At 66.9% G+C, this 27,332-nt stretch overlaps 1 protein-coding gene across 1 annotated transcript; it reads right to left on the minus strand.

Moving 5' to 3' along the window:
* Window positions 1-744: 744 nt before the first annotated feature.
* On the minus strand, window positions 745-27,287 carry ITGA5 (integrin subunit alpha 5). The gene is given in 38 exon segments (XM_059491277.1): window positions 745-1,157; window positions 1,973-2,095; window positions 2,748-2,863; window positions 4,636-4,687; window positions 4,689-4,736; window positions 5,560-5,628; window positions 6,797-6,946; window positions 8,270-8,372; window positions 9,469-9,549; window positions 10,844-10,923; window positions 11,727-11,819; window positions 12,894-12,973; window positions 12,976-13,052; window positions 13,996-14,060; window positions 14,599-14,736; window positions 15,842-15,964; window positions 15,966-16,012; window positions 16,413-16,468; window positions 16,930-17,034; window positions 17,149-17,194; window positions 18,014-18,047; window positions 18,049-18,183; window positions 18,185-18,207; window positions 18,525-18,551; window positions 19,315-19,441; window positions 19,443-19,500; window positions 20,254-20,306; window positions 20,642-20,698; window positions 21,048-21,091; window positions 21,182-21,226; window positions 21,596-21,721; window positions 22,256-22,301; window positions 23,159-23,220; window positions 24,285-24,402; window positions 24,404-24,412; window positions 24,983-25,095; window positions 25,974-26,104; window positions 27,041-27,287. Coding segments are annotated over 38 exon segments (3,162 nt in total). The 5' UTR covers window positions 27,259-27,287; the 3' UTR covers window positions 745-1,073.
* Between the last annotated feature and the right edge of the window lie 45 nt (window positions 27,288-27,332).

A 27,332-nucleotide genomic window follows, 5' to 3' on the forward strand; every position in this document is an offset into this window, starting at 1 on the left:
GGTGACAGTTCATGGGACAGTGTCCCCAGCCCGGTGACAGTTCTGTGTGTGGGGGTGGGCGCCGTGGGTGTCCCCAGCCGGGGGCGTGGAGTGGGGGACGTCACCGACGCGGGTGACATTGGCCATGCAGGTGACATTGGCAGTGTGGGGTCCCCAGCACTGGGGACATCCCTGGCCGTGCAGGTGACACCGCTGGTGCAGGTGACATTGTCCTTGTAGGGTCCCCAGCCGTGCAGGTGACACCGTCCTTGCGGGGGTCCCCAAGCCATGGAGTGTCCCCAAGCCGTGAGATGTCCCCAAGCCATGGGGATGTCCTGAAGCCATGGAGTGTCCCCAAGTGCGGGGATGTCCCCAAGACGTGAGATGTCCCCAGGCCGTGAGATGTCCTGAAGCCATGGAGTGTCCCCAGGCCATGGATGTCCCCAGGCTATGGAGTGTCCCCAAGCCATGGATGTCCCCAAGCCGAGGGTGCTCCTGGGCTGTGGGGTGTCCCCAAGCCATGAGGTTGTCCCCAAGCTGAGGGTGTCCTTGGCCATGGATGTCCCCAAGCTGTGAGATGTCCCCAAGCCGTGGGATGTCCTGAAGCCATGGGGTGTCCCCAGGCCATGGATGTCCCCAGCCCGGGGTGTCCCTGTCACCGTGGGGTCCCCAGCCGTGGATGTCCCCAGCCGTGGATGTCCCCAGCACGGGGACAGGACAGGGTGTCCCTGTCACCGCAGAGTCCCCAGCCGTGGGTGTCCCTGTCACCGCAAGGTCCCCAGCCGTGGATATCCCCAGCCGTGGATGTCCCCAGCTGTCACCGCAGAGTCCCCAGCACGGGGACAGGACAGGGTGTCCCTGTCACCGCAGGGTCCCCAGCCGTGGGTGTCCCCAGCTGTCACCGCAGGGTCCCCAGCACGGGGACAGGACAGGGTGTCCCTGTCACCGCGGGGTCCCCATCCTGGCTGTCCCCAGCTGTCACCGCAGGGTCCCCAGCCGTGGGTGTCCCTGTCACCGCAGGGTCCCCAGCCGTGGGTGTCCCTGTCACCGCGGGTCCCCCTCCCGGCTGTCCCCAGCTGTCACCGCGGGTCCCCTCAGGCCTCGGAGGCCGCCTGGGGTTTCAGCTGCGCCTTCTCCATGGCGGTGCCGTAGGGCCCCGAGCGCTTGAAGAACCCCAGCTGGGGGGGGGGACGGGGACGGGGGGGGGGGGGGGGTCAGGGGGACCCCGAAATGTCCCCGGGACCCCCCAGCGCCACCCCGTGTCCCTGTGCCCACCCCGGGCTCACCGTGTCCCCTCTGTCCCTCCCTGAAGCCCCCAGCGTGTCCCCAGTGCCCCCCAGTGCCCCCCGTGCCCCCCGAGCTCCTCATGCCCGCCTTGCAGAAGCCCCCAGACCCCTCTGACCCCCCCAAATCCCCCCCAGACCCCCTGAAATGCCCCCAAATCCCCCCAGACTCCCTCATATCCCCCCAGAGTCCCCCCAAATGCCACCCAGATCCCACCCAGAGCCCCCAGCCCCACCTTGCAGAGCCCCCCCAAATCCCCTGCAGACCCCCTCAAATCCCCATCAGATCCCCCCAGCCCCACCTTGTAGAGCCCCCAGACCCCTGTGACCCCCCAAACCCCCCCCAGCCCCCCAAAATGCCCCCAGCCCCACCTTGCAGAGCCCCCCCAGCCCCCTGTGACCCCCCAAACCCCCCCAGAGCCCCCAGCCCCACCTTGCAGAGCCCCCCAGACCCCTTTGACCGCCCCCAAACCCCCCCCAGGCCCCCAAAATGCCCCCAGCCCCACCTTGCAGAGCCCCCCCAGCCCCCCCAAACCCCCCCGTTGCCCCCAGCCCCACCTTGTAGAGCCCCCAGACCCCTTTGACCCCTGTGACCCCCCCCAAACCCCCCCCAATGCCCCCAGCCCCACCTTGCAGAGCCCCCCCCAGACCCTCCCAGCCCCCTGTGACCCCCCCAGCCCCCCCAAACCCCCCGTTGCCCCCAGCCCCACCTTGTAGAGGCCGTAGCAGAGGAGGCCGAGCAGGAGCAGCCCCAGGAGCACGGCCAGGACCACCGCCCACACCGGGACCCCCCCGCCCGCCTCGGGCCGGGCCCGCGACAGCGCCGTCACCACCTGGGGACAGCGACAGCGCCACCTTGTGTCACCCCGCGCCGCCCAGTGCCACCTGCCTCGGGGCAGGACCTCGCCAGCGCTGTCACCACCTGCCACCCCAGACCCCAGTGTCACCCGCGGTGTCACCCCAAACAGCCCCGTCCCCTCCATGTCCCCTCAGTGTCCCCAGTGTCCCCTCAGTGTCCCCAATGTCCCCTCAGTGTCCCCAGTGTCCCCTCAGTGTCCCCAGTGTCCCCCTGTGTCCCCAATGTCCCCTCAGTGTCCCCAATGTCCCCTCCGTGTCCCCAGTGTCCCCAATGTCCCCAGTGTCCCCTCAGTGTCCCCAATGTCCCCTCGGTGTCCCCCCATGTCCCCAATGTCCCCTCAGTGTCCCCAATGTCCCCAGTGTCCCCTCGGTGTCACCTGCAGGCGGTGCCGGGGGTGGCTGTGCGGCCGCACTCTGTAGGGCAGCTGTGACACCCCCAATGTCCCCAGTGTCCCCTCAGAGTCCCCAATGTCCCCATGTCCCCTCAGTGTCCCCTCGGTGTCACCTGCAGGCGGTGCCGGGGGTGGCTGTCCGGCCGCACTCTGTAGGGCAGCTGTGACACCCCCAATGTCCCCTCAGTGTCCCCTCAGTGTCCCCAGTGTCCCCTCAGTGTCCCCTCGGTGTCACCTGCAGGCGGTGCCGGGGGTGGCTGTCCGGCCGCACTCTGTAGGGCAGCTGCAGCACGCGGAACTCGGCGTCACAGCGCAGGGACAGCGGCCACAGCTCCCGCTGGGACAGGGGACAGTGTCGGTGTCACAGGGACACACGGGGACACAGGGACACACGGGGGACAGCGTCAGTGCCACAGGGACACAGGGACAGTGTCAGTGCCACGGGGACACACAGGGGACACACGGGGACAGTGTCAGTGTCACAGGGACACACAGGGGACACACGGGGGACAGTGTCAGTGCCACAGGGACACATGGGGACACAGGGACACACGGGGGACAGCGTCAGTGCCACAGGGACACAGGGACAGTGTCAGTGTCACAGGGACATGGGGACACACAGGGGACACACAGGGACACAGGGGACACACAGGGGACACAGGGGGACAGTGTCAGTGTCACAGGGACACACAGGGACAGTGTCAGTGTCACAGGGACACATGGGGACACACAGGGACACACGCGGGACAGTGTCAGTGCCACGGGGACACAGGGACAGTGTCAGTGTCACAGGGACACACAGGGACAGTGTCAGTGTCACAGGGACACACGGGGACACACAGGGACACACGGGGGACAGTGTCAGTGCCACGGGGACACAGGGACAGTGTCAGTGTCACAGTGCCACGGGGACACAGGGACAGTGTCAGTGTCACAGGGACATGGGGACACACAAGGACACACAGGGACACAGGGGACACACAGGGGACACACAGGGACAGTGTCAGTGTCACAGGGACACACAGGGGACACACAGGGGACACACAGGGACAGTGTCAGTGTCACAGGGACACACAGGGGACACACAGGGACAGTGTCAGTGTCACAGGGACACATGGGGACACACAGGGACACACGCGGGACAGTGTCAGTGCCACGGGGACACAGGGACAGTGTCAGTGTCACAGGGACATGGGGACACACAGGGACAGTGTCAGTGTCACAGGGACATGGGGACACACAAGGACACACAGGGACACAGGGGACACACAGGGGACACAGGGGGACAGTGTCAGTGCCACAGGGACACACAGGGACACACAGGGACACAGGGGACACACAGGGGACACAGGGGGACAGTGTCGGTGCCACAGGGACACACAGGGACACACAGGGACACAGGGGACACACAGGGGACACAGGGGGACAGTGTCGGTGCCACAGGGACACACAGGGGACACGGGGACACACAGGGACACAGGGACAGTGTCAGTGCCACGGGGACACGTGGGGACATCCCCCCAGTGCCAATGGGACACGCAGGGCACACAGGGGACACAGAGGGGACACGGGGGACAAAGGGGACATCCCGTCAGTGCCACCGTCACTGCCACAGGGACGCACGGGGGACACCCAAGGTCCCTTCATGGGGGGTCCCGGGGGGTCCCGGGGGGTCCCGGGGGGGTCCCAAGATTCAGGACAGGTTCCGGGGGGCTCCCAGGGACTTTGGGGGGGGTTCCCCGGGAATTTGGGGAGGGTCCCGGGACCCTGAGGGGCTCACGGTGGTCCCAGGGCTGTGTTGGGGTCCCAGGGCTGTTTTGGGGTCCCGGGGGGGGTTCGGAGGGGGGGTCCCGGGATGTTTTGGGGTCCCAGGGCTGTGTTGGGGTCCCAGGGCTATGTTGGGGTCCCAGGGCTGTGTTGGGGTCCCGGGGGGGGGTTGGGAGGGGGGGTCCTGGGATGTTTTGGGGTCCCGGGGCTGTTTTGGGGTCCCGGGGGGGGTTCAGAGGGGGGGGTCCTGGGATGTTTTGGGGTCCCAGGGCTGTCTTGGGGTCCCGGGGGGGGGGCCCTGAGTGTTTTGGGGTCCCTGGGGGGGGTTTTGGGGTCTCACCTGTCGCGGGGGGGGGGGCTCCTGATGCGGAAGCTCAGGCGCAGGGTCACGCGCTGCTGCCGCTGCAGCGCCCCCGAGGGGGCAGCTCAGCCGGAAACACTCGGCCTCGGGACACACCTGGGCACAGGTGTCACCGCGGGGCACCGCGGCCACCCCCAGAGTCACCACGGCCACCCCCAGAGTCACCACGGCCACCCCCAGGGCCACCACAGGCCACTATGGCCACTCCCAGGGTCACCGCGGGGTCACCATGGGGCACCACGGGTCACCATTGGTCACCTCCGGTCACACCCAGGGTCACCACGGCCACCCCCAGTGTCACCACGGGCCACCGCGGGCCACCACGGCCACCCCCAGAGTCACCACGGCCACCCCCAGGGTCACCGCGGGCCACCGCGGGTCACTATGGCCACTCCCGGGGTCACCGTGGGGCACCACGGGTCACCATTGGTCACCTCCGGTCACCCCCAAGCCACCCCCGTGTCACCACGGGTCACCCCCAAGCCACCCCCAGGTCATCCCTGGTCACTACTGGTCATCTTCTGTCACCCCTGGTCGCCCTCAATCGCCACTGGTCACTCCTGGGTCACCCCTTGGTCAGCCCCGGTCACCCTTGGTCACCCTTGGTCACTCCTGGGTCATCCTTGGGTCACCCCTGGTCACCCCTGGTCACTCCTGGTCACTCCTGGTCACCCTTGGTCACTCCTGGGTCACTCCTGGGTCACCCCTGGTCACCCCTGGTCACCCTTGGTCACTCCTGGGTCACTCCTGGGTCACCCCCGGGTCACCACTGGTCACTCTTGGTCACTCTTGGTCACTCTGGTCACCCCCCCTGCCACCCCCCGGTGTCACCGCAGCACCCCCGCCTTGGGGACACTCGGGACAGTCCCGTGCGTGTGGCAGGGGACAAGGGGACAGACAAGGGGACGGTGACACTCACCAGGCTGTCCCCGGTGTCCCCGGTGTCCCGGCGCTGCAGCACGTGGGGACCCGGGCTCTGCTCCCGCTCCTGCAATGGGGACAGGGGACAGCGCTGGGGACACGGGGACAGGGCTGGGGACACGGGGAGAGCGCTGGGGACAGGGCTGGGGACAGGGCTGGGGACACGGGGACAGCGCTGGGGACACGGGGACAGCGCTGGGGACAGGGCTGGGGACACGGGACAGCGCTGGGGACACGGGGACAGGGCTGGGGACAGGGGACAGTGCTGGGGACACGGGGACCGCGCTGGGGACAGCCCTGTGCCAGCCACCCCCGGCACCTCCCGATGTCCCCAGTGCCACCCAGTGTCCCCAATGTCCCAAACATCCCCAGTGTCCCCATTGTCTCCAGCGTCCCCAATGTCCCCAGTGCCCCCAAGCCTCCCCAATGTCCCCATTGTCCCCACCGTCCCTCGTGTCCCCATTGTCCCCATTGTCCCCATTACCCCCATTGTCCCCCCTGTCCTCAATGTCCCCGCTGTCCCCAATGTTCCCATTATCCCCAGTGTCCCCATTGCCCCCATTGTCCTCCCCCATCCCCAATGTCCCCCCGGTTCCTCCTTGTCCCCAATGTCCCCGTTATCCCCAATGTCCCCCCTGTCCTCAATGTCCCCCCATCCCCATTGTCCCCATTGTCCCCATTGTCCCCCCCATCCCCATTGTCCCCGTTGCCCTCCCTGTTCCCGTTGTCCCCATTACCCCCACTGTCCCCAATGCCCCTGTTGTCCCCGTTGCCCCCAATGTCCCCCCTGCCCCAAATGTCCCCCCATTGTCCCCATTACCCCCATTACCCCCACTGTCCCCAATGTCCCCATTACCCCCACTGTCCCCCCACTGTCCCCATTGTCCCCCCATTGTCCCCATTATCCCCATTGTCCCCCCTGTCCCCCTGTGCCCATTGTCCCCACTGTCCCCAATGTTCCCATTATCCCCATTACCCCCATTGTCCCCGTTGTCCCTGTTGCCCCCACTGTCCCCGCTGTCCCCAATGTCTCCATTGTCCCCAATGTCCCCATTGTCCCCATTACCCCCCCGTCCCAAATGTCCCCAATGTCCCCAATGTCCCCATTACCCCCCCTGTCCCCACTGTCCCCACTGTCCCCACTGTCCCCAATGTCCCCAATGTCCCCATTACCCCCACCGTCCCCACTGTCCCCACTGTCCCCATTGTCCCCCCACTGTCCCCGCTGTCCCCACCAGCCCGAGGGGGTCGGTGCCGTGGCTGGCCGTGCAGTTGTGCAGCCCCTCGTGGCCGGTGACGTAGAGCAGGGGGTGGCCGCGGTGGCCCAGGGGACAGCTGAGCTCCAGCGTGCCCTGGCTGATGGCGCCGGGACCCTCGTTCACCACCTGGGGACACGGGGGGACACCGGGTCAGGACATGGGGACACAGGGTCAGGACATGGGGACACGGGGACCCCCAGGGCACTGGGACCCCCGTTCACCACCTGGGGACATGGGGGGACACCGGGTCAGGACATGGGGACACGGGGTGGGGACACCCCCGGGGCACTGGGACCCCCGTTCACCACCTGGGGACATGGAGGGACACAGGGTCAGGACATGGGGACACGGGGTCAGGACATGGGGGGACATGGAGGGACACAGGAGGGGACACGGGGACACGGGGTGGGGACAAGAGGACCCCCAGGGCACTGGGACCCTCGTTCACCACCTGGGGACACGGGGACACTGGGTCAGGACATGGGGACACGGGGTGGGGACATGGGGACAAGGGGTGGGGACACCCCCGGGGCACTGGGACCCTCGTTCACCACCTGGGGACATGGAGGGACACAGGAGGGGACACGGGGTCAGGACATGGGGGGACATGGAGGGACACAGGAGGGGACACGGGGACACGGGGTGGGGACAAGGGGACCCCCAGGGCTCGGGGATGGTGGGACAGCCCCGATTTGGGGACACGGGGACCCGCAGGTGAGGGACCGGGGATCACAGGATTTGGGACATCAGGACACCCAGGGTTGGGGACATCAGGACTCCCAAGTTGGGGACATTGTGACGCCAGGGTTGGGGACACAGAGACCCTGGGATTAGGGACACAGGGACCCCAGGGCTGGGGACATTGTGACCCCGGGGTTGGGGACACAGGACCCCAGGCTGGTGACGTGGGGACCCCAGGGTTGGGCACATGGAGATCACAGGATTGAGGACACAGAGACCCCGGGCTTTGGGGACATTGTGACCCCCATATTGGGGACACAGTGACCCTGGGATTAGGGACATAGGGACCCCAGGGTTGGGGACACAGAGACCCCGGGGTTTGGGGACACAGGGACCCCAGGTTGGGGACATAGGGACCCCAGGGTTGGGGACACAGAGATGCCCGGGGTTTGGGGACATTGTGACCCGGGCTGGGGACACAGTGACCCCAGGTTTGGTGACATTGTGACCCCCATATTGGGGACACAGAGACCCCGGGGTTTGGGGACATTGTGACCCAGGGTTGGGGACACAGTGACCCCAGGTTTGGTGACATTGTGACCCAGGGTTGGGGACACAGTGACCCCAGGTTGGGGACATTGTGACCCAGGGTTGGGGACACAGTGACCCCGGGCTTGGTGACATTGTGACCCCCATATTGGGGACACAGAGACCCCGGGCTGGGGACATTGTGACCCGGGTTGGGGACAGGTGTCCCCGTGTCCCCACCTCGTAGACGTGCTCCACGGGTGGCCCCAGGTCCTGCAGCCGCTGGGGGGGGTCGGGCCCCCACCCCCCCTCGGGGATGGTGACAACGTCGGGCCGGGACACCCTGCGGGGACACCGGGGGGGACAGCGCTGTGTGTCACCTCCTGTCACCTCCTGTCCCCTCCTGTCACCTCCGTGTCACCTCCGTGTCCCCTCCTGTCCCCTCCTGTCCCCTCCTGTCACCTCCGTGTCACCTCTGTGTCCTCTGGGTCACCCAACCCACGGTGGACAAGGAGGGGACAGAGCGTTGGGAAGATCTCAGGTGCCCTCGTGTCCCCTGCGTGTCCCCAGTGTCCCCAGGCTGTCCCCATGTCCCCTGTTGATGTCCCCATTGTCACTCACCCCAGCACGGACACCCTCGTTGTCCCCATGTCCCCAGCGTCCCCTGTCGGTGTCACTCACCCCAGCACGGACACCCTCGTTGTCCCCAGTGTCCCCTGGCTGTCCCGAGTGTCCCCAGTGTGTCTCCATGTCCCCAGTGTCCCCAGTGTCCCCAGTGTCCCCAGTCGGTGTCACTCACCCCAGCACAGACACCCTCGTTGTCCCCATGTCCCCAATGTCCCCATGTCCCCAGTGTCCCCAGTGTCACTCACCCCAGCACGGACACCCTCATTGTCCCCATGTCCCCAATGTCCCCTGTCGGTGTCACTCACCCCAGCACGGACACCCTCGTTGTCCCCAGTGTCCCCTGGCTGTCCCGAGTGTCCCCAGTGTGTCTCCATGTCCCCAGTGTCCCCAGTGTCCCCTGTCGGTGTCACTCACCCCAGCATGGACACCCTCATTGTCCCCATGTCCCCAGTGTCCCCAGTATCCCCAGTGTGTCCCCAGTGTCCCCAGTGTGTCCCCAGTGTCCCCAGTGTGTCCCCATGTCCCCTGGCTGTCCCCATGTCCCCAGTGTCCCCTGGCTGTCCCCAGTGTCCCCAGTGTCCCCTGTTGGTGTCACTCACCCCAGCACAGACACCCTCGTTGTCCCCATGTCCCCAATGTCCCCCAGTGTCCCCAGTGTCCCCTGGCTGTCCCCATGTCCCCTGTCGGTGTCACTCACCCCAGCACGGACACCCTCGTTGTCCCAATGTCCCCAGTGTCCCCAGTGTCCCCAGTGTCCCCAGTGTCCCCAGTGTGTCCCCATGTCCCCAGTGTCCCCAGTGGGTGTCACTCACCCCAGCACGGACACCCTCGTTGCCGCCCTCACCGCCAGCGCCACCGGCACCACGGCGCTCTGCGAGTTGTTGGCGTTCTTGCTGCGGGGGGGCGGGGGGGGCGTCACGGCCCGGACCCCTCCCCCCAGGGACCCCCGACCCCTTTAGGGACCCCCGACCCCTTTAGGGACCCCCCCAGGGACCCCCGACCCCCATTAGGGACCCCCGACCCCTTTAGGGACCCCCCCAGGGACCCCCGACCCCTTTAGGGACCCCCGACCCCATTAGGGACACCCCCAGGGACCCCTGACCCCCATTAGGGACCCCGACCCCTTTAGGGACCCCAACCCCTTTAGGGACACCCCCAGGGACCCCTGACCCCCATTAGGGACCCCAACCCCTTTAGGGACCCCCGACCCCTTTAGGGACTCCCACCCACCTTGGGGACATCAACAGGGATCCCCCAACCCCTTTAGGGTCACCCCTGGGACCCCCACCCAATTTAGGGACACCCCCAGGGACCCCCCACCACAATTTGGGGACGCCCCCAGGGTCACGAACCCCCCCCAAAAAAACCTCTGACAGGGACCCCCCCACTCCGGGTGCCCCCCCAGCTCCTGGGACCCCCCCTTGGCTCCCCAAATTGGGGGTGCCACCCCCCCCGTGACCCCCCTAAAATGGGGGTGCCGGGACCTCTGACCCCCCCCCCCCCAAACCCCAAAACTGGAGGTGCCGGGACCCCCCTGATCCCCCCAAACTGGGGGTACCGCTCCCCCCGACCCCCCCGAGTTTGGGGTGCCCCACTGTGCCCCCCATTTTGGGGCGCCCCCCATTTTGGTGTGCCCCCATTTCAAGATGCCCCCATTTTGGGGTGCCGCCATTTCGGGGTGCCCCCATTTCAGGATGCCCCCCATTTCGGGGTGCCCCCATTTCGGGGTGCCCCCCATTTCGGGGTGCCCCCATTTCAGGATGCCCCCAATTTCGGGGTGCCCCCAATTTCGGGGTGCCCCCATTTTGGGGTGCCCCAATTCAGGATGCCCCCAATTTTGGGGTGCCGCCATTTCGGGGTGCCCCCCCTGTGCCCCCATTTCGGGGTGCCCCCAATTTTGGGGTGCCGCCATTTCGGGGTGCCCCCCCTGTGCCCCCATTTCGGGGTGCCCCCAATTTTGGGGTGCCGCCATTTCGGGGTGCCATCATTTCAGGGTGCCCCCATTTCAGGGTGCCCCAATTTCGGGGTGCCCCCATTTCAGGATACCCCCATTTCGGGGTGCCCCCATTTCAGGATGCCCCCGATTTTGGGGTGCCCCCATTTCGGGGTGCTGCCATTTTGGGGTGCCCCCATTTCGGGGTGCCCCCATTTCAGGGTGCCCCCATTTCGGGGCGCCCCCAGCCCCACCTGCGGATCTGCAGCTCGAACCGGACGCTGCTGCTGTTGTCGCTCAGGTGGGGGAGGGTGAAACGCAGCCCCCCCCAAATCTGTGGGTGGGTGGGGGTCAGCCGGGACCCCCCCCCCCCCAAACCCCCATAACCCCCCCTAATCCCCCGGAGCCCCCCAAAACCCCCAAAATCTCCCAAATCCCCCCAAAATCCACCCAGACTGCCCTGAACCCCCCAAATCCCCCCAGAACCCTCACAAATCCCCCCCAAAAGCCCCTCCAGACCCCCCAGACCCCCCAGACCCCCACAAAACTCAAATCCCCCCCAAGCCCCTCCAAGACTCCCCCAAAACTCCCCCAAAGCCCCTCAAAACCCGCCCAGACCCCCCCCAAAACCCCCCTAAAACCCTCCCAAAGACCCCCCCAAAACCCCCACAAATCCCCCCAAAATACCCCCAAAACCCCCACAAATCCCCCAAACTCCTCCCCAGACCCCCCAAATCCCACTCCGGACTCCCCCAGACCCCCCCAAAGCCCCCAGACCCCCCCCAAAACCCTCCCAAAGAGCCCCACCAAAGCCCCCCAGCCCTCCCCAAATCCCCCCAAACCCTCACAAATGCCCCCCAAAAACGCCCCAAAAACCCATCCAGACCCCCCCCAAAACCCCCCAAATCCCCCTCCAGACCCCCCCAGACCCCCCAAATCCCCCTCCAGACCCCCCTAGATGCCCCAAAGCCCCCAGACCCCCCATAAAACCCCTCCCAAAGCCCCCCAGACCTCCCCAAATCCCGCCAAACCCTCACAAACGCTCCCCCAAAACCCCTCCAGACCCCCCCAAGAACCCCCCCAAACCCCCCCAAATCCCCCTCCAGGCCCCCCCCCGAAGCCCCCAGCCCCACTCACGCTGGCCCCCGCCTTCATGGGGTTGCCCAGGTCGCAGACCAGGGGGCTCGAGCCGTTGCCCCCCCCCAGCTCGCAGCTCAGGGCAGAGAAATTCTGGGGAGGGGGACAGAGAGAAATTGGGGGGGGGTCGGGGGTCAGCGGTGGTGAGTGACCCCCCCCCCCCGGACCCCCAATTCACCCCCCCCCCCTATATCCCCAGACCACCCAAGCCCCCCCCAAATGCCCTCCCCTCAATATCTATGGCCCCCTCCCCACCCTCGGGGTGCCCCCCCTGAACCCCCAAAGCCCCCAAGCCCCCAGACCCAAATGCCTGCAGCCCCCTCCCCACCCTCGGGGTGCCCCCCCTGAACCCCCAAACCCCCCAAGCCCCCACCCCCAAATGCCTGTGACCCCCTCCCCACCTTCGGAGTGCGCCCCCAGCCCCTCCCAACCCCCCCAAACCCCCCCAAACCCCCAGACCCCAATACCAGCAGCCCCCTCCCCACCTTCGGAGTGTGCCCCCAGCCCCTCCAAACCCCCAGACCCCAATACCCACGGCCCCCTCCCCATCTCCAGTGTGCCCCCCCAGTCCCTCTAAACCCCCCCAAGCCCCCCCAAGCCCCCACCCCCAAATGCCTGTGACCCCCTGCCCACCTTCGGAGTGCCTCCCCAGTCCCCCAAACCCCTCCAAACCCCCAGACCCCAATACCCATGGCCCCCTCCCCACCCCTGGCGTATCAACCCAGCCCCCCCAAGCCCCCACCCCCAAATACCTGGGACCCCCTCCCCACCCTCAGGGTGCCCCCCAGCCCCTCCAAACCCCCCCAAACTGACACCCCCTAATACCCACAGCCCCCTCCCCACCGTCACGGTATCAACCCAGGACCCCCAAGCCTCCTCCCCACCTTCAGAGTGCCCCCCCAAAACCCCTCCAAACCCCCAGACCCCAATACCCGCAGCCCCCTCCCCATCTCCAGTGCGCCCCCAGCCCCTCTAAACCCCCCCAAACCCCTCCGAACCCCCAGACCCAAATGACTGCAGCCCCCTCCCCACCCTCTGGGTGCCTCCCCAGCCCCTCCAAACCCCCCCAAACTCCCTCAAAGCCCTCCAAACCCCCAGACCCCAATACCCGCAGCCCCCTCCCCATCCCTGGGTGCCCCCCCGGTGCCCCCCGGTGCCCCCCGGTGCCCCCTCACCCCGTGGGGCCGCAGCACCCCCGAGTAGAGCGCGCCCGGGGGGGGGCGCAGGTGCAGCTCGGCCTCGTAGGCGCCCCCCTCGCCCACGTTCCGCGCCAGGAACGTCACATTGAGGGGGTTCCTGTCCCCCAGGAACACGGCCCGGCGGTCCCTGGGGACATCGGGGACATCATTGGGGACACTGGGGACATCATTGGGGACATCCTAAACCACCACCAGGAACGTCACATTGAGGGGGTTCCTGTCCCCCAGGAACACGGCCCGGCGGTCCCTGGGGACATCGGGGACATCATTGGGGACATCATTGGGGACATCATTGGGGACATTGGGGACATCCTAAACCACCCCCAGGAACGTCACATTGAGGGGGTTCCTGACCCCCAGGAACACGGCCCGGCGGTCCCTGGGGACATCGGGGACATCATTGGGGACATTGGGGACATCATTGGGGACATCCTAAACCACCCCCAGGAATGTCACATTGAGAGGGTTCCTGTCCCCTGGGGACATCAGGGACACTGGGGACATTGGGGACATCATTGGGGACATCATTGGGGACACTGGGGACATTGGGGACATCATTGGGGACATCCTAAACCACCCCCAGGAACGTCACATTGAGGGGGTTCCTGTCCCCCAGGAACACGGCCCGGCGGTCCCTGGGGACATCGGGGACATTGGGGACATCGGGGACATCATTGGGGACATTGGGGACATCATTGGGGACATCCCCATAGCCCCCCAGGAACAGCGCCCAGTGGTCCCCTGGGACATCGGGGACATTGGGGACATTACCAGGGACATTCACAGAAACCCCCAGGGCCAGCCTGGGCACAGCCACACCTTCCTGGTCCCGCTGTGTCCCCACCCATGTCCCCCCGGTGTCCCCACCCATGTTCCCCCCAGTGTCCCCACCCATGTCCCCCCGGTGTCCCCACCCATGTCCCCGGTGTCCCCACCCATGTCCCCGGTTGTCCCCACCCATGTCCCCCCGGTGTCCCCACCCATGTCCCCGGTGTCCCCACCCATGTCCCCGGTTGTCCCCACCCATGTCCCCCCGGTGTCCCCACCCATGTCCCCGGTGTCCCCCTTACGCGCTGGCCTCGAGCTGCAGGTCGGGCACGCAGACGTTGTCCTCACAGTCCAGCTGGATGTGGGCCTGGGGACACGGGGACAGCACGGGGACATCAGAGGGGACAGCACGGGGGAAAACATGGGGACATCAGAGGGGACACGGGGACAGCAGAGGGGACAGCACAAGGATATCAGAGGGGACAGCATGGGGGACATCAGGGACAGCACGGGGGACAGCATGGGGGCATCAGAGGGGACAGCAGGGACAGCACGGGGACATCAGAGGGGTGATGGGGACATTGGGGACATTGGGGTGATGGCAGACATGGGGGACACAGGGACACTGGGTGGCACAGGGTGACACAGGATGGCACTGGGGTGACACAGGGTGACACACAGGTGACACACAGGTGACACAGGGTGACACAGGTGACACAGGTGACACACAGGGTGACACACAGGTGACACAGGTGACACACAGGTGACACACAGGTGCCGTACCTTGGCCTCGAGGCGCATGCGCACGGCCGGGGACAGCAGCGGGGACAGCAGGGGTGACACAGGGTGACACAGGTGACACAGGGTGACACACAGGTGACACAGGTGACACACAGGTGACATACCTTGGCCTCGAGGCGCGTGCGCGTGGCCGGGGACAGCAGTGGGGACAGTCCCGGAGGGGGAGGGGACACGGCCGGGTCCAGGGCCAGGCTCAGCGACACCGGGATGGGGGACAGCTTGTCCCGGAACTCGGACTCGTTCTGGGGACATTGGGGACACCGTGGGGACATTGGGGACATTGGGGACACTGACAGGGACAGGGACATGGGGACACCGGGATGGGCGACAGCTTGTCCCGGAACTCGGCTTCATTCTGGGGACATTGGGGACACCATGGGGACAGCTTGTCCTGGAACTCGGACTCATTCTGGGGACATTGGGGACACCGTGGGGACATGGGGACACCATGGGGACATGGGGACACCAGGATGGGCGACAGCTTGTCCCGGAACTCGGCTTTGTTCTGGGGACACCATGGGGACATTGGGGACACCATGGGGACACCATGGGGACAGCTTGTCCCGGAACTCAGACTCGTTCTGGGGACATTGGGGACATTGGGGACACCATGGGGACTCCATGGGGACATGGGGACACCATGGGGACTCCATGGGGACACCAGGGGGACAGGGAGGTGACACAAGGGACCCAGAGGTGACAAAGGGGCTACCCAGAGTGACACGGGGGTGACATGAGGGGACCCGGGGCGATTTTGGGATATTTTGGGCTGTTTGGGGTTTTTGGGCAGTTTTTGGGGCAGTTTTGGGGCAGTTTTTGGGGCAGTTTTTGGGGTATTTTTGGGCAGTTTTTGGGGCTGGTTTTGGGGCAGTTTTTGGGGTATTTTTGGGCAGGTTTTGGGGCAGTTGTTGGGGCAGTTTTGGGGCAGTTTTGGGGTATTTTGGGGCAGTTTTGGGGTATTTTGGGGCAGTTTTGGGGGCAGTTTTTGTGGTATTTTTGGGCAGTTTTTGGGGCTGGTTTTGGGGCAGTCGTTGGGGCAGTTGTTGGAGTATTTTGGGGCAGTTTTGGGGCAGATTTTGGGGCAGTTTTGGGGGTATTTTTGGGCAGTTTTTGGGCAGTTTTGGGGCAGTTTTTGGGGTATTTTTGGGCTATTTTGGAGCAGTTGTTGGGGCAGTTTTGGGGTATTTTTGAGGCAGTTTTCGGGGCGGTTTGGGGGCTATTTTTGGGGCAGTTTTGGGGTATTTTTGAGGCAGTTTTCGGGGCGGTTTGGGGGCTATTTTCGGGGCAGTTTTTGGGGTATTTTTGCGCAGTTTTTGCGCAGTTTTGGGGGTGTCGGGGCCCCCTTACCCTGAGGAACACGGGCAGCGTGCGGCAGCGCGGGCTCCCCCCGTTGGGCACCTCCAGGCTCAGGTTCCGCGTGGGGGAGGGGGGCGCCCCCCCCGCGCCCCCCCCCAGGAACAGCGCCCGCCGCGCCCCCCCCCGGCCGGGCCCCGTCCACGCTCAGCTCCAGCGCCAGCCCTGGGGACAGCGAGGGGACACCGTGGGGACAGCGAGGGGACACAATGGGGACACGTCAGGGACATGGCAGGCACACTGCCCTGGTGTCCCCGTCCTGTCCCCACGGCTGCTGTGCCACCCTCGGGGACATGGGGACACCATGGGGACCCGGCAGGGACAGTCCTGGGGTCCCCGTCCTGTCCCCACGGCTGCTGTGCCACCCTTGGGGACACCGCAGGGACACAGGGACACGACCGCCGGGGTGTCCCCTGGGGTGTCCCCATTTGTCCCCTCCATTGTCCCCATCCTGCGATGTCCCCTTTGTTCTCTCCATGTCCCCTGTGCCCCCACCATTGTCCCTCCCTTGTCCCCCCCAGCATCCCCTCCCCTGTCCCCCCCAGTGTCCCCCATGTCCCCTCACCGATGGGCCCGGGCAGGTGACGTCCGGAGGCGTTGAGGCAGAAGGTGACATTGATGCTGGGAGGGGACACACAGGGGTGGCACCGTGTGTCCCCTCAGTGTCCCCTCAGTGTCCCCCTCCCGGACACCCAATGACCCAGCAGTGTCCCCAGTTCCCCCCGCAGTGTCCCCAATGTCCTGTCCCCATGTCCCTGAGAATCCCAGTGTCCCTCCCAGTGTCCCTCCCAGTGTCCCCTCCCGGTGTCCCCCATGTCTTCTCCACTGTCCCCGCCCTGTCCCCTGCTGTCCCCACAGTGTCTGCAGCTGTCCCTGGTGTCCCCCTGTTGTCCCTGTAGTGTCCCCTCTCTGTCCCCTCCGTGTCCCCTCTCTCTGTCCCCTCAGCTGTCCCCGCTGTCCCCCTGTTGTCCTCACAGTGTCCCTGCAGTGTCCCCCACCGTCCCCTTGCTGTCCCCACCCTGTCCCCTCTTTATCCCCTCCCTGTCCCCTCCCTGTCCCCTCCCTGTCCCCCTGTCACCCACCAGGACACGTGGTGGCCGCTGGCCAGGGCGCAGCCGCGCTCCTCGGGGTTGAACATGGAGGGGACGATGGCCAGGGTGGCGCTGGCGTGGACAATGGGGCGGCCCCTGGGGGGGACAGGTGACAATGGGGACATTGGGGACAACGGGGACAACGGGGACATTGGGGACATTGGGGACAATGGGGACATTGGGGACATTGGGGACAATGGGGACACTCACCTGTAAACCACGGCCGCGTCCGCCCCGAAGGCGCCAACCAGGAGATCTGTGGGGACGGGGGGGTCACCGGGGGGACACAGGGGGACATTGGGGGGCAGGGGGACATTGGGGGGACATGGGGACAGGGACAGGGACCCAGGGGGGGACAAGGGGGAGTGACACAGGGGATGACAGAAGGTTACAGGGATGACACACAGGTGACACAGGGGTGACACAGAGGTGACATGGGGCCATCCCCGTCCCTCACCCGGGTACCCGTTGTGTGGGGGTGAGAGGGGTGACACAGGGGTGACACACGGGTGACACACAGGTGACACATGGGTGACACACAGGTGACACACAGGTGTCCCCATCCCTCACCCGGGTACCCGTTGTGTGGGGGTGACAGGGGTGACACAGAGGTGACACAGAGGTGACACAGGGGTGACACACAGGTGACACACGGGTGACACAGGGGTGACAGGGGTGACACATGGGTGACACAGGGGTGACACACGGGTGTCCCCGTCCCTCACCCGGGTACCCGTTGTGTGGGGGTGACAGGGGTGACACAGGGGTGACACACAGGTGACACACAGGTGACACGGGGTGACACACGGGTGACACAGGGGTGACACACAGGTGACACACAGGTGACACGGGGTGACACAGGGGTGACACACGGGTGACACAGGGGTGACACAGGGGTGACACACAGGTGACACACAGGTGACACGGGGTGACACAGGGGTGACAGGGGTGACACAGGGGTGACACACGGGTGACACACAGGTGACACACGGGGTGACACAGGGGTGACAGGGGTGACACAGGGGTGACACAGGGGTGACACACGGGTGACACACGGGCGTCCCCCGTCCCTCACCCGGGTACCCGTTGCCGTCCAGGTCGCTGTCCCCCGCGCAGCGCGGCCCCGAAGAAGTCGGGCTGGCCCCGGGGCGCTCCCGTTCCCCGCAGCACCTGCGCGGGCCGGGGCCGCAGCCCCGCGCCCCCCCCCCGGAAGATGAACACGAGCCCCCGGCGCCCCTCGGCCCCCCAGCGGGGCCCCCACGGCCACGTCTGCGCACGGGGAGGGGGGGGTCAGCGGGGGGGGGGCACCCCCAAAACCCTCCCGGAGCCCCATAGACCCCCCCCATAACCCCCCCCCGTGCCCCCCCATAAACCCCCTGTAAATCCCCCCAGTTTCCCCCCAATAACCTCCCACTAAACCCTTCCATAACCACCCCATAACCCCCCCCCCCCCAATTCCCTGTTTCCCCCCCTCTGTCCCCCCGGTACCGTTGTCTCTGTCCCGGTCCCGTTCCCCTCCCGGTACCCCCCACGCTCCCGGTCCCCTTGCCCCCCCCCGGTCCCGGTGCCCCCCCCCGTTCCGGTACCGTTGTATCCGTCCCGGTCCCGTTCCCCTCCGGGTACCATTATTCCCCCCCGGTACCATTGTAGCCCGCCCCAGGTCCGGGTCCTGTTTCCCCCTCCCCGGGTCCCGTTCCCTCCCCCGGTACCATTTCCCTGCCCCGTTCCCCGTTCCGGTACTGTTGTATCTGTCCCGGTACCGTTCCCCCCCCCCCCCCGGTCCCGGTATCGTTGTATCCGTCCCGGTCCAGGTCCCTCCCAGTACCATTGTAGCGCCCCCCCCCACACTCCCGGTACCGTTGTTCCCCCCCCGTTGCCGGTACCGTTGTATCCGTCCCGGTCCAGGTCCCTGTGCCCCCCACCCCGTTCCCGGTACCATTGTAGCCCCCCCCGGTCCCGGTCCCGTTGTATCCGTCCCGGTCCCGTTCCCCCCCCGTTCCCGGTACCATTGTAGCCCCGTCCCGGTCCCGGTCCCGTTGTATCTGTCCCGGTCCCGTCCCCCCCCCGGTACCATTGTCCCCCCCCCCACCCCGTTCCCGGTACCATTGTATCCCCCCCCCGGTCCCGGTACCGTTGTATCCGTCCCGGTCCCGTTCCCCCCCCCGTTCCCGGTACCATTGCAGCCCCCCCCCCGATGCCGGTACCGTTGTATCCGTCCCGGTCCCGTTCCCCCCCCCCGTTCCCGGTACCATTGTAGCCCCCCCCCGGTGCCGGTACCGTTGTATCCGTCCCGGTCCCGTTCCCCCCCCGTTCCCGGTACCATTGCAGCCCCCCCCCGGTGCCGGTACCGTTGTATCCGTCCCCGGTCCAGGTCGCCGAGCGCGGCGATGGCGCTGCCGAACCGCCCGAACTCGTGCGTGCCCGTGAGGGCGGCGGGGGCGGCGGGCGGGGCCCCCCCCCGCTGCAGGTACAGGTACACGCGGCCCAGCTCCCGCGCCCCCCCCCGCGGCGCCGTTGGTACGGGCCATGAACAGCGGGGCCCCCACCAGCAGGTCCGTGAGTCTGGGGGGGCACGGGGGGGGGCACACAGTGAGTTTGGGGGGGGTCGCTGAGCCATTGGGGGGGGTCACTGAGCCATTTGGGGGGGGCACACGGTGAGTTTGGGGGGTACAGAGTGAGCTGGGGGGCCCCCACCAGCAGGTCTGCGAGTCTGGGGGGGGCACACAGTGAATTTGGGGGGGGTCACTGAGCCATTTGGGGGGGGCATACAGTGAATTTGGGGGGGGTCACTGAGCCATTTGGGGGAGTATGGGGGGGTTCAGGGTGAGTTTAGGGGGGGCACTGAGCCATTGGGGGAGTCACTGAGTCATTTGGGGGGGTACACGGTGAGTTTGGGGGGTACAGAGAGAGCTTGGGGGGCCCCCACCAGCAGGTCCGTGAGTCTGGGGGGGCCACTGAGTGAGTCTGGGGGGGGCACTGAGCCATTTAGGGGGGGCACGGGCTGAGTTTGGGGGTGCACTGAGCACTTTTGGGGGGCACTGGGGGGGCCCCCCGAGTGACTTTTGGGGGTGAGGGAGGGGGCACAGAGCAATTTTGGGGGGCACTCCTGGGGCACGGAGCCATTTGAGGGGTCCCGGGGGGGTCCCAGGGCTCCCAGGGGGGGTTCCTGGGGGTCCCGGGGGTTCCCAGGGGTGTCCTGGGGGTCTCAGGGGGTCCTGGGGGTCCCGGGGGTCTCAGGGGGGTCCCAGGGGGGTCCCGGGGGTGTCCTGGGGGTCCCAGGGGGGTCTCTATCAGGGGGTCCCGGGGGTCCCTCACCCATCGTTGTTGACATCGGTGGCGGCCACGGCGTAGCCAAAGTACGAGGCCATCTGGGGGGGGGGGGGGGGGGGGAGGGGACAAAACGGGGTGAGGAGGGGCCAGAACGACCCCCCCCCCCCCCCCCCCCCAAATTCTGTGTATCCCCCCCACCCTTCCATGGGGACCCCACACCCCATTTTAGAGCCCCCCCCCCCCCCCCCCATTTGAAACCCCCTTCCCCCCTCCCTGGGTGTCCCCCCCACTCCCCACCTCGGGTCCCTTTTGGGACCCCCCAAAACCCCCCAGAATCCCCCAGGTCCCTCCCAGGACCACCCAGACCCCCCCCCAAGACACCCCCAGGACCCCCCAAGACCCCCAAATCCCCCCCAGACCCCCCCGTCCTCACCTGCTCCCCCGAGAAGTTGTACAGGGACTTCATGTTGGTGCCATTGAGGATGGTGACCTGGGGACACCGAGGGGACACCGAGGGGACACTGAGCCAGCGGGGGGGGGGGACACGGGCACTGTGACCCCCCCCAGTGTCCCCCCAATGTCCCCTTTGTGTCCCCCCCGTGTCCCCAGTGTCTTCCTTGTGTTCCCCCCTATGTCCCCTCCATGTCCCCTTTGTGTCCCCTTTGTGTCCCCCCCGTGTCCCCTTTGTGTCCCCCCGTGTCCCCTCCATGTCCCCTGTGTCCCCTTTGTGTCCCCTTTGTGTCCCCCCCGTGTCCCCTTTGTGTCCCCCCCGTGTCCCCTCCATGTCCCCTTTGTGTCCCCTTTGTGTCCCCTTTTGTCCCCCCCGTGTCCCCTCTTACGTAGCCGTAGGTGAGGTTGCCCTTGGGGACACCGGCCACGAAGTCTGTTGGGGACAAAGGGACAAAGAAGGGACACTGTCAGGTGTGGCCAGGGGTGGCCATGCCACCCTCGCATGTCACCCGCTGTCACCCACCTTGCGTGGTGTCACCGCTGAACTCCCCGACTGTCACCGAGTAACCTGGGGGGGGAGAGAGAGAGAGAGTGTCACCTGCGTGTCACCTGCGTGTCACCTGCGTGTCACCCATGTGGCTGTCCCCGGTGTCCCCAATGTCCCCAATGTGTCCCCAGTGTCCCCAATGTCCCCAAGTGTCCCCAGTGTCCCCAGTGTCCCCAATGTCCCCAATGTCCCTGTGCCCCCCATGCCCCCAGCTGTCCCCAATGTCCCCAAGTGTCACCCATGTAGCTGTCGTCATGGCTGGGCTCCGCCTGCCGCGTCTGGAGCTGTCCCTGTGTCCCTGTGTCTCTGTGTCCCTCATGTCTCCCAGGTGTCCCCAATGTCCCCAGTGTCCCCAGTGTCCCCAGTGTCCCCAATGTCCCCAAGTGTCACCCATGTAGCTGTCGTCGTGGCTGGGCTCCGCCTGGCGCGTCTGGAGCTGTCCCGGCACCTCCTGGATCAGGTACTCGGGGAAGTTCCCGGCCGTGATCTGCTCCTGGGTGGCCGACATCACCTGCCCTGGGGACAGGGGACACCTCAGCATGGCTGGGGACACCGGGGATACTGCCTGGGGACACTGGGGACACCCCATCACCTGCCTTGGGGACAGGGGACACCTCAGCATGGCTGGGGACACCGGGGACACCCCATCACCTGCCCTGGGGACAGGGGACACCTCAGCATGGCTGGGGACAATGGGGACACCCCATCACCTGCCCTGGGGACAGGGGACACCTCAGCATGGCTGGGGACACCGGGGACACCCCATCACCTGCCCTGGGGACAGGGGACACCTCAGCACCTTTGGGGACAGGGACAGGGAAAACAGGCAGGGGACAGGGAGGGGACAGGGGACGGGGTGGGCAGTGGGGACACACAGGGGGGAGTGGGGGACAAGCAGAGGACAGGGGGACAGGTAGGGGACACACAGGGGACAGTGGGGGACACACAGGGGACACCCAGGGGATGGGGGGGACACCCAGGGGACAATGGGGACACCCAGGGGACAATGGGGACACCCAGGGGACAGCCCGGGTGGGGCGGGGGTCTCACCTTGCCAGAAGAAGCTGCCGGGCCCCCCCAGGAGCACCCGCCCGGTCTGCAGAGACACCGGGACCCCCCCTCAGTGGGGCTGGACCCCCAAAATCCCCCCAAAAGCAACACAGGACCCCCCCTCAGTGGGGCTGGACCCCCAAAACCCCCCCGAGATCCCCCCTGAACCCCCCAATCCCCGAACACCCCCATGAACCCCTCCCTGGACTCCTCCGAACCCGCCCGGGACCCCCCAAAAACCCCAATCCCCCCATGAATCCCCCACGAACCCCTCCAAAGCCACCCGGGACCCCCCGTGAACCCCAACAGAACCCCCCCAGGACCCCCCCAAACCCCACAGGACCCCCCGAAAAACCCCAACCTGAACCAGGAGACCCCCAAAACCCCCCCAAAACCCCCCCAAAATTCCCCCTAGGACCCCCCGAAAAACCCCAACCTGAACCAGGAGCCCCCCCAAAACCCCCCAGAACCACCCCAAAACCCCCCAAAATCCCTCCCAGGACCCCCCGAAAATCCCCAACCTGAAGCAGGAGCCCCCCCAAAAACCCCCCAGAACCACCCCAGAACCACCCCAAAACCCCCCAAAATCCCTCCCAGGACCCCCCGAAAATCCCCAACCTGAAGCAGGAGCCCCCCCAAAAACCCCCCAGAACCCCCCAGAACCACCCCAAAACCCCCCCAAAACCCCCCCAAAATCCCCCCCCAGGACCCCCCGAAAAACCCCAACCTGAAGCAGGAGCCCCCCAAAAACCCCCCAGAACCCCCCAGAACCACCCCAAAACCCCCCAGAATCACCCCAAAACCCCCCCAAAAGCCCCCCAAGGACACGCCGAAAAACCCCAACCTGAACCAGGAGCCCCCCCAAAAACGCCCCCAGGACCCCCCAGGACCCCCCAGTCCCACCTGTGTGAAGTCGGCGCTGAAGCCCCCCTGGCAATAGCCCTGCCCGGCCGCCGAGTTCAGGTCTGGGGGGACACGGGGGGGGTCAGGGGGTCCCGGGGGTGTCACCCCCTCCCCAAAGACCAGGCAGGGCTTGGGGGAACCCAAGGGGTCTGGGGGACACAGAGCTCTGGGGGTTTTGGAGGGTTTTTTGGGGGGGTTTTGGGGTGGTTTGGGGGGTTTTTGGGATGTTTTGGGGTCCCGCCTGAGCGGCGGGAAGGACTGGGGGTTTTGGAAGGTTTTTTGGGGCGGTTTTGGGGGTTTTGGGGCGGTTTTGGGGTCCCACCTGAGCGGCAGGAAGGACTGGGGGTGTTGGAAGGTTTTTGGGGGGGTTTGGGGGTTTTTGGGATGTTTTGGGGTCCCACCTGAGCGGCGGGAAGGACTGGGGGTTTTGGAAGGTTTTTTGGGGCGGTTTTGGGGGTTTTGGGGCGGTTTTGGGGTCCCACCTGAGCGGCGGGGAGGACAGGGGGTTTTTGGGGTGGTTTTGGTTGTTTTTTTTTTTTTGGGGGGGTGGATTTTGGGGTGGTTTTGGGAGTTTTTGGGGTCCCACCTGAGCGGCGGGGAGGACAGGGGGTCTTTGGGGTGTTTTGGGTGGTTTTGGGGGGGTTTAGGGCAGTTTTTGGGGTCCCACCTGAGTGGCAGGGAGGACAGGAGCTCCCGGGGGGTTTGGGGGGTTTTTGGGCAGTTTTGGGTCCCACCTGAGCGGCAGGTATGATGGGGTTTTGGGGTGGTTTTGGGGTGTTTTTGGGGGTTTTTGGGGCAGTTTTGGGTCCCACCTGAGTGGCAGGGATGACAGGGGTTTTTGGAGTGGTTTTGGGGTGGTTTTGGGGTGGTTTTGGAGCAGTTTTTGGGGTCCCACCTGAGCAGCAGGGATGACAGGGGTTTTTGGAGTGGTTTTGGGGTGGTTTTGGAGCAGTTTTGGGTCCCACCTGAGCGGCAGGGATGACAGGGAGTTTTGGGGTGGTTTTGGGGTGGTTTTGGGGTGTTTTTGGGGGTTTTTGGGGCAGTTTCGGGTCCCACCTGAGCAGCAGGGATGACAGGGGGTTTGGGGGTGGTTTTGGGGTGGTTTTGGGGCAGTTTCGGGTCCCACCTGAGCGGCAGGGCGCGTACTCCACGAACTTGGAGAAGTTGCCCAGGGACAGGAAGCAGGAGCCCACCGGCTCCCGCGCCCCCCCCTCCTCCTTGGGGGGGCTCCAGCTGTACAGGGGGGGCGCACGCCTGGGGGGGGGCACAAAGGGGAGGGGGGCACCGCGGGGTCACCACACGGTGTGCCCGGTGTGCCCCGGTGTCCCCAGGGGTGTCCCCAGTGTCACCGTACCAGGATGGAGCCGTTGTGTCCCCAATGTCCCCCATGCCCCTCCAGTGTCCCCGGTGTCCCCATACCAGGATGGAGCCGTTGTGTCCCCCCCGGTGTCCCCAGTGGTGTCCCCAATGTCCCCATTGGTGTCCCCATACCAGGATGGAGCCGTTGTGGGCCCTCACGGTGGCCCCAGTGTCCCCAATGTCCCCCCAATGTCCCTGTTGGTGTCCCCATACCAGGATGGAGCCGTTGTGGGCCCTCACGGTGGCCCCAGTGTCCCCCCAATGTCCCCAATGTCCCCAATGTCCCCAAGGTACCAGGATGGAGCCGTTGTGGGCCCTCACGTTGGCCCCAATGTCCCCAATGTCCCCCCAATGTCCCCAGTGTCCCCACTGGTGTCCCCATACCAGGATGGAGCCGTTGTGGGCCCTCACGGTGGCCCCAGTGTCCCCCCAATGTCCCCAATGTCCCCAATGTCCCCAAGGTACCAGGATGGAGCCGTTGTGGGCCCTCACGGTGGCCCCGAACCACTGCAGGGATTTGAACTCCACGGGCTCGGCGCCGTCGCTGCTGTTGCCCCCAAAGTCGTGGGTGCGGGTCCCTGGGGGGGGCACAGGGGTCAGGGGACCCCCAGGGACCCCCCCAGCCACCCCCACCCCCCCCATTGTGCCCCCCAAGCCCCCCCTGGATCCCCCCCCCATCCCCAGGTTGATCATTAACGGAGCCAAGGCCATCGGGGGGTGGGGACAGCGACGGGGGACGGGGGACGGTGACACGGTGACACGGTGACACGGTGACACCGAGCTGCCCGGGGGCGTCCTGGGGGTCTCTGGGTGCCACCACTGTGGCTCTGTCCCCTGGGGGTGTCCCCAACCCTGTCCCCACATGCCAGACCCCCCTCTTTGTCCCCATTCCTGTCCCCCGCCCACGGCCTGGGACTGTCCCTGTTCCTGGGGTTTGTCCCTGTCCCTGTTCCTGGGGGTCCTGACCCCGTCCCTGTCCCTGTCCCCATTCCTGGGGCTCCTGACCCTGTTCATGTCCCCATCTCCATTCCTGGGGCTCCTGACCCTGTCCCCATCCCCATTCCTGGGGCTTTGTCCCTGTTCCTGTCCCTATTCCTGGGGGTCCTGTCCCTGTCCCCATACCCTGGGAGTTTGGTCCTGTCCCAGTCCCAATTTCTGGGGGTTTGTCCCTGTCCCTGTCCCCATTCCTGGACGTCCTGACCCTGTCCCTGTCCCCATCCTCGTTCCTGAGTGGAGCTGTCCCTGTCCCCATTCCCTGGGGGTCTCCAGTCCCCTCCACATGTCCCCCCCATTCCAGGTGAGTCTCATTCCCCCCTCCACGTCCCCCCAAGTCCCCGTGTCCCCAGTGCCCCCCCCCGGTGTCCCCGGTGTCCCCAGGTGTCCCCAGGTGTCCCCGGTGTCCCCAGGTGTCCCCAGGTGTCCCCGGTGTCCCCAGGTGTCCCTGGTGTCCCCTCACCGATGTGGTCGAAGTCGATGGGGGCGCAGGCGCCGCCCTGGGGGGGCCAGGGGCAGTGGAACACGGCGCCCCCCTGAGTCACGTTGGGCTGGCTCGTGTTGGCCTTGGGGGCGCCCACCAGGACGCTGACACTGGGGGGGACACGGGGGGGGGGGGGTGGTGACACCGCGGGGACACCGCGCTTGTCACCCGCGGGGCACCGGGGGGGCCGCAAGGCCGTGCCTGGGCCCCCCCCCCCAGATGTTCGGGACCCCCCCGGATGTTCGGGACCCTCCCAGATGTTCGGGACCCCCCCCCAGATGTTCGGGACCCCCCGAGCCCCCCCCAGAGCCCCCCGGGGGCAGCTCCCGGCTCCGGTTACAGGAAACGCTCCGGGCTCGGGGCAGGGGGGCCCGGGACCCCCGGCGGGGCCGGCGCGGGGGGGACACCGGGGAACACCGGGGGGACACCGGCGGGACACGGGGGGACCGGGCTCGGCCCCGCTGGGACCCCCCGGACGGGCCGGACCCTCCCGGTTCCCGTTCCCGGCCCCGCTTCCTGCCTCCCATTCCCGGCTCCCGTCCCGGTTCCGATTCCGGTGTCCCATTCCCGTCCCCGCTGCCCCGGCCCGGTCCCCGTTCCCGCCCCGCTCCCCGGCTCCCTCAGCCCCGTCCCGCTCCCGGTCACACTTTCGGTCCCGGTTCGCACTTCCCGTTCCCGTTCCCGCCGCCCCCGCCCGTTCCCGTTGGCCCTTCCCATTCCCGGTGCCGCTGTCCCGTTCCCGTTATCCCGCTCCGGGGCCGGCCCTCCGAGCCCCGCCCCGCTCCGCGGCCGCTCCCCGTCCCACCGGGGCCGCTCCCGCTCCCGGTGCCCGGTTCCCGTCCCTCTCCCGGCCCCGTCCCTCGGTCCCTCCGTCCCTCGGTCCGTCCGTTCCCGTCCCCGCCGCCCCCGCCCCGTCCCGTCCCGGTTCCCCGCGGGCGCTCCCGGTTCCCGGCGCGGTTCCCGTCCCGGCGGTGCCGCTCCCGGTTCCCGGCTCCCGGTTCCCCGTTCCCCGCTCGGTTCCCGGTTCCCGGCCCGGTTGCCGGTACCTGCGGGGCTCGGGCAGGTAAAAGTCCAGCGCGAAGCCGAAGAAGGAGCCGGGGGCCCCGCGGAACACCACGGGCCGCGACGCCTCCAGGTTGAAGGCGGCGACCGGCGGGAGCAGCAGCGGCAGCAGCAGCGGCAGCGGCACCGGGAGCGGCACCGGCAGCGCCACGCGGGGCCCGCAGCGGCGGCGGGGCCGGGCCGGGGCCGGGGCCGGGGCCATGGCGCTCGGGGCTGCCCGGGCTCGGCGCTGCTCCCGCTCCGAGTCCCCTCGGAAAGTGCCCGGGGGGGGCCCGG

The sequence above is a fragment of the Ammospiza nelsoni genome, chromosome 32, assembly GCF_027579445.1.
Source record: "Ammospiza nelsoni isolate bAmmNel1 chromosome 32, bAmmNel1.pri, whole genome shotgun sequence".
Lineage (NCBI taxonomy): Eukaryota > Metazoa > Chordata > Aves > Passeriformes > Passerellidae > Ammospiza > Ammospiza nelsoni.